This window comes from Phyllopteryx taeniolatus, chromosome 18 (assembly GCF_024500385.1).
Source record: "Phyllopteryx taeniolatus isolate TA_2022b chromosome 18, UOR_Ptae_1.2, whole genome shotgun sequence".
Classification (NCBI taxonomy): Eukaryota; Metazoa; Chordata; class Actinopteri; order Syngnathiformes; family Syngnathidae; genus Phyllopteryx; species Phyllopteryx taeniolatus.
In genome coordinates, this window is record NC_084519.1 from 16,859,910 (window position 1) to 16,866,614 (window position 6,705).

Here is a 6,705-nt window from a genome sequence, read left to right on the forward strand (position 1 = left end):
CACCTGTTCAGCAATTTGCCTTCTCAGACTGCCTGAAGCGTGACTTAAAAGCTGTACTTATCAAATATTTCAAGTCATTATGTACAGGTGCATCTCACTATATTACAGGAGTGTACACTAGTGTCTTAACTTACGAGTGCTCCAAGTTTTTCTCATTCCGAGTCGTCGCCTGGTCGATTATTTTGTTTTTGTGGAGCTTTTTTTTTCCTTTGTTGTGTGGCAAAATCTGGTTTGACGCGAAAGCTTCAGATACGCTGCCTGCTCGAGTGAAGTGAAAGTCGCGATGCACTTTCAGGCCTCTGTTGAACAGTCATTCACACAAATACAAAATGAAAAATAAGGTTCATTTCATTCATGTAAACCAGTGTAAAGTTTTTATATTCTCTTTCATTATGTTTTAATATTCACATTTTACAGGACAGTGCTATTTTTCTTTATCAAAAACGTAACAAAATTAATTGTGGTGGTTTGTTGGAGGCTGGAAAAAATGGATGACATTTCACGTAATTTCAATTGAGAACATTTTGATATCTGATTTCAAAAAAGAAAGTAACTTTTAAGTTTCCAACTGTTATATTTTTTCAATAATAAAAAAAAAAGTGTTAAGTATAGATATAGAAAGTTTGCATTGATAAATTAATAGATGAATGACTGTAAAAATGCTTTATACCTGTTTTATGGAGCTTGAAATATTACTGTTCTTTATGCCGAGTGAAGGCGAGGCCTTAAATTTGATGGAAGTGGCCTTTAACACATTGTTTGCCCTCCGCTCCCAGCCTCCACTAAATGCTCAGATGCTGGCTCAGCGTCAGAGGGAGCTGTACAGCATCCAGCACCGTCAGCGTCAGCTTTTCCAGCAGAAGGTCATGCTGATGAGACAGAACATGGCCACAGCCTCACCCGCGGGGGGCGCCGTTTCCGCCGCCGCCGCCGTCGTCGCCAGGGTCCCTAAAGGTGCCAACAACAACGTGTCTGTGCCTCAGCAGCAAGCGCAGTTCAACTTCCCCGCCGGCTACAGCCAGGTGTCCGGGAAACCTCCTACCTCACCCGGTCACTTCAGTGGCCCCATGCCGGCGGGGGCGCCTATTCCGGGTGGCCCCCTGGACGGCAAACTGAATAGCCAGACGATGTTGCTGGGCGGCGTGCAGGCTCCGCCCTTCGGTGGCGGCTCCTCGTTGCAGCAGCAAGCTGGTCTGATGCAGCAGTTTGGGGGCACTGGTGAGTACAAACGACAACATCTACACTTAAAATTACAGCGGCCCTGAAGTGCAAAACCTAACAGCAAATAATTAAACACAACGGCAAATAACTAACCACAAAAGCAAATGAAAAGCCACGAGAGCAAATAACTCATCGCAGCAAGAAATAACGAAACACAACAGCGATTAGTCCTGATCTGTCACCTCATATTCATGTCCCGAATCAAAACATTCTTTGATAGCCGCAGCGACGTTCGAGTCTTTAGTAACGCTCATTTAAAGAAAACACGGCAGACGGCAGAATAACTTTCCCTCTCGTTTACTTCCCATGTGCAGCCGCGGTGCAGCCGGACCCGCCTTTCCCTCCTGAGATCAGCCCCACCAGTCCGTTGTTGTCGCCACAGAGCGCCACTTCCCAGAGTAGTCCTCTGCTCCCGCAAGCCCCCCCTCCTGGCTACCAGTCCCCAGACATGAAGAGCTGGCAGCAGGCCAGCAACAGGTGAGTGATGCATCAATACAGCATATATGTACTATCACTATTGTGCCCTTCTCATGTTTACAGCCCTTTGGACACCTGCAAAAACATACATGCACAATATTTATTTCTTTGCTAACGTGTGTGCCACAGCCTGTTCAGTCCGTCATCGCAGCACAGCGGGAGACAGACGTTTGGCCAGCAGGGGGTGTACAACAACATGAGCATCACAGTGTCCATGGCCGGGGGCTCGGGCGGCATGGACTCCTTACCCTCCTTGGGGCAGCCCGGCGGCGGCTTGAACAGCAGCGGTGGCGTGGGCTCGCTGTGTAGCGAGCAGCAGGTCAGAGCAAACCTTTTTTGCGTGCGTTTCTACTTGAACTTGTGCAAGATTTTTAATACGTTATATTATGGCCAAAGGTTTAACCTGACAGCTGATCAGTAAAAGTCCTATTTAGAAAAGTAACTTCCGGGATCTGTTACCATCATAAAACATTTGAAAACGGCACAGGCAATACCCTAAACACCCTGTAAAGTGAATTCAGATATTAGTTTCTAAATACATTATACATGAAGATTGACGATAACTGCTGAAAACGTGCAAAGAAAGCGAATTATGTAGTACTCAATTGTGGAGATAAGCGTTAAGCTGTTTTTCACCATTTCAGTTTTCCCTCTTTTTGGGGGCGTAGCTAAAACGGGGTCCAGCGTGAGTCTCCCCCCCATATAAGAACTTAAGCGCAGAGAAAGAGAGAAGACTGTACATTTTTTTTGAAGTACGACTTGACGGTTAACGTGTGCGTGGCCACATTAGAGCGCTTCGTTGTGACGGCGTGGAAAAGCCTCACGACAACATGTTAAGATATATTCCAGTCACCGGAGGCTTTAAGTGGATTTTGGTGGTTCAAACATGCAGTTATGTGTAGGCATAAAAAATATGCTATACGAGGTGCCACCCATTTTTGCAGGTCGTAGTACTGGCATTTGATTGACAATTGAGCGGGACGTGGATTCAGGGCATGCAAAATACATGCACACTGTTCAAGAGTGGAAAGAATAGTTTGATTTTCACGATTTTGAAGTCTCATTTTATACAGTTGGTGATTTATTAAAAAAAATAAAAAATTTTTTAAATCATTTAAATTTGGCAGGGCTTTCACAACACTCTTCTCTGTTTTTTTAGTGGATATTTATTTTCATTTCACAGGGATTTAAGATGAAATACAGATGTATTGAACTTAAAGGTTTAATACTGTTCAGTACTTGGCCAGTGATTCTTGCGCGCACCACTAGAGGGAGCCTGCGCACTACCACCAGTTAGTGTTTGAGAATCACAGGTGTGTCGTGTACGTAAGCATGTTTTCCCTTGCGCAGGTGCAGCAGGTGCAAGTGTTCGCCGACGTCCAATGTACCGTCAACCTGGTGGGCGGCGACGCATACCTGGGTCAGGGCTCCATTGCAGCCGCCGGCCAGAAGGGTCCCGGCCCCCCGCCCGGCGCCCAGACCAGCCAGGCCCAGCAGAAGAGCCTCCTCCAGCAGCTGCTGACCGAGTGACAGCCCCGCCCCGCCCCGCCCCCTGCCGGCCCCCGGCTCGCCTATAAACGTCAACCGACAGACCACCACTTCCTCTTCACTCGGACGCCTCCACTGGGACCCCGTGGCAGTCTCGCCTCACTTCAGGACGGACGGAGGGCGTCTGGCTGCGGATGGCGTTTAACCACTTCCCGTGCCGCCGCCCCGCCCCGAGGAGGGGCCGGCGTGGGAGGGCGCCGACGAGCTGCCTGTCTGACCTGTCTGACAACCTGTCTGTCTGCCTCAGCCTATTCAAGGCAGTGTTGTCTTTGCTGCTCATCTCCCCCACCACCACCCCCACCCGACCAACCATTACCAAACACCTGCTTCCTCGTTGCTGTCCAATCAGGACACGGGAGTACCTCGGAGGGGCGGCGGCCCCCGTTTTGGCTTTTTGATTTGCTTTTTTCTGGGAATGTGACAACGGAAGCTCGGTATCAGCTGGTTCTGCGACGCTCTCTCTCTGTCAGCTCCACAGTGCCTGGTGGAAGTTTGAGCTTCTTCTTTTATTTCTTCTTCTTCCACACACAATTATTCAATGTTTTTCTTGTTGTTCTGCTCTCTTCATCGTCGTCATCATCTCAATCAGCGCTTACAGCCCGCAAGGGACGCGGTGACAGATGTATGAACGGGAGACAGACGGACAGGATGCTGCTCACTTTTGGGTTTTTTTGGAACTCTTTCTCCTTTATTTTTGTATTAAGTATAAAAGAAAAACATACGTGAGAAACTGATGGGATTATTTAACAGTCGCGTGTTTATTAACCCTCACCTCAGCAGCTGTGAATACGAGGCCAGCTCGGCCTCCCTCTCTCTCTTTTATTCTCTCTTTTTCTATCCGACGCTAACTCGGCCTATGAGTGTTGTTTGCCATGCAGGCGAGTGTCGTGTTGTACAGTACAGAAGGAAGATGGACATCATTGGTGGACTCGCGACAAAAAAAATGTGGAAAATTGCCCTTTTCACACGGCGCCGGCAAAGCAAAACAAGGCTTTTCCTGGATCCGGCACCGACACTCGACTGCCGTTTTACAAACTCTAGATGCAACATGGTGCTTGGAGTTGACCTAAGCAAAATGAAGACCGTATTTTAAATTTTTGTTTTTCTTGACTTTCTCTGAATCCGGCACAAACATTCAACTGCCATTTTACTAAATCTATTTGCCAAAGCTGTGTTGGCACCATGGAGCAATGACATTTCCTTTCACGCGGTGCCGACAAGGCACGTCAAGGACCAGTTCTTTGAAATTTTCCTGAATCAGGCGTCATATCGACTGCCATTTTAAGCACTCTCGATGCAGCATGGTTTTTAACCATGCTGGCAATCCCCTCTTGCTCTACTTGCAAAATGGGCACTAGGTTTTTGATGTTTCCCACACATTTAACAAACAAACTTTACCTTAGCTGTGTTGGCACTTGCATTTTCTCTGAATCCGGCACCAACATTTGTCTGACATCTGACTCGCTCTAGACTTTACTTGGCGTTTGTTTGCCAAAGCGGCGCTGGCACCAGCTCTGTGTGAAAGGGGCAATAATTGCAGCAGGTGTTTAGAGTCGTACTGCGTTTTAAGCACCGGTTCTTTAACTTTTTCCTGAATCCGGAACCAACATTCGAGCGCCATTTTACCTACTACCCAAGATGGCCGCCGGCTCTGAGTGAAAGGGGCTCTAATTGCAACAGTTTTCAAGGTCATACTGCACTGCTAAATATTGCAGCGGTGGAGGAAGTAGTCGTTCCCCCAACGACAAAATGTGAAAATCATCCAAATGTTCAAATGTACCCCAGCCCTTTACCTCCTGCGACGCCATTTTTGTAGTTTTAACCCCCACAAGGAAGCACTTCAGGCACCGGGCCGAGTCGGGTGCGTATTTTTAAGGACGTAAAAGTCGTAGTCGTTGGTGAACATTCTCTCACAAGCCAGCCAAACCGGTTTGTTTACCGTATCGCCCGCGGCCCAATTATTCGCATCCTACACTTAAAGGACTCCCTCAAATGGATGCCACCATCAGGAGATCTGTCTGTCATTCCACGCCCTACCTCAGAGTACTTTTGTTTTATTTCGATTTTCTTCCGATTACCTCATCCTCCTCTTTACCAGACGCACACGCCGCCTGGTTTTCGGACCTCGTTTCACACTGTGAACTCAGCTCGCTGGTTTCTTCTTTGGTTATTTTGTATCTTTTTGTTTGTTCGTTGTGTATTTTAGTGACGCAGTATCAATCCATGAAAACAGCAACATGCTCTTTCACACAACTTTAAGGACTTCTTCAGAACATTATTTTCCCCTCCATTGACGACCATCTCTCCGTTGTGCTGTTTTTTTTTTTTTTTTCTATTTGAGCGAGTTTGTGGACAAAAGTAATGGGCAGTGCCGCAGCGTGGTGCGAGGTTTCGGCACGTTTGCGTGTAGGAAGAACTTGGTCCCGAAAGAGGGCCTGGTCTGGCTCGCCCCAGCGTTCTTTCGCACCGCACTCATCCGAGAACACTTTTACGGACCGAAAAAGGAACTTTGCCCCAAACTGTTCTGGAAGAATGATCGATTGTCATTATGCTAGCTAGCCTTCGTTGCGTCATTGAGGGGTGTGTCCCAATACTTTTGTCCATATAGCGCAGGGGTGGGCAAAGAATTTATCAATTTGTTATTTATAATACATTATCTCATTAAGTAATTGATTGTACATAATAAATATGAATAACAATAAATCATTTTATATACGTTGCATCCAGAAAATATTCATCGCACATTTTATGTTACAGCCTTATTCCAAAATGGATACATTACATTTTTGCTATTGTGTGGGTGGCTGTCTGAAGTGCACTAGTATGTTGGTTTATTTGATATGAACATCACAAGAACATTGGCACAAAGCAGATGTATTGCTTAAAGCGTTTTAGCGCGAGGGCTAATTTGCAACACTTGTCAACTTTTAATAAGGTACAAATAATACAAAAAAATACGAGAGTGTAGCGATACGGTCAAGTTCATTTGTCAATTTTTTTTGCATGTACCAACACAAAAAAATCACCCAAGTGATGGCTGGAATAACTGACTAATTTGAGTTCTTAGTTTTTTATTTTAATACAGAAAAAAAAAGTCATAGTGGGGTGTTGTTTTGGGATTTTTTTCCCCCTGTAAATAAAGAATTTATTCCAATTTGGAAAAGGGCTGTAACAATGCAAATGTGAAAAAAAGTGACCTTGTGAATACATTTTATTTATTGTATCAAATCATTGGTAAATTTATAATTAATTACAAATAAGGACATTTTTTGTTTTAAATGGGAATGGACTATTTTGCATGCACATTTTCACCTTTTTTTTTTCCCTATTGGCAAATGTTTTTATAACGAGTACAAAAGTTTGCCCACCCCGTGATTATTGCGTTTTCATCTTTTGTCTTTTTTTTTCTTTTGTATTGGCGTTGAAAATTTAATTCCGGTATCTTGATGATCCCAAGTC

The 6,705-nt window shown here is 45.4% G+C and overlaps 1 protein-coding gene and 1 long non-coding RNA gene across 3 annotated transcripts in view; one reads left to right on the top strand and one right to left on the bottom strand.

Moving 5' to 3' along the window:
* ncoa1 (nuclear receptor coactivator 1) overlaps positions 1–6,705 on the top strand; it is a 37,041-nt gene that overhangs the window by 29,184 nt on the left and 1,152 nt on the right. Inside the window, exons 19-22 of the mRNA XM_061754078.1 lie at positions 777–1,218; positions 1,536–1,698; positions 1,828–2,017; positions 3,049–6,705. The exon at positions 3,049–6,705 is cut by the window's right edge and continues 1,152 nt beyond it. Of these exons, the coding sequence (XP_061610062.1) occupies positions 777–1,218; positions 1,536–1,698; positions 1,828–2,017; positions 3,049–3,228 (975 nt within the window). The 3' untranslated portion in view covers positions 3,229–6,705. The remainder of the gene's footprint in view (positions 1–776; positions 1,219–1,535; positions 1,699–1,827; positions 2,018–3,048) is intronic.
* LOC133468313 (uncharacterized) lies at positions 28–3,255 on the bottom strand. Of its 2 annotated transcripts, XR_009785450.1 has the most exons (4): positions 3,115–3,255; positions 1,043–1,215; positions 671–948; positions 28–299 (listed from the first exon to the last, which is right to left on the bottom strand). It is a non-coding gene; the product is annotated as an uncharacterized LOC133468313 (long non-coding RNA). The 2 variants fall into 2 exon arrangements; XR_009785449.1 differs by lacking the exon at positions 28–299 and having other exon boundaries at positions 312–948.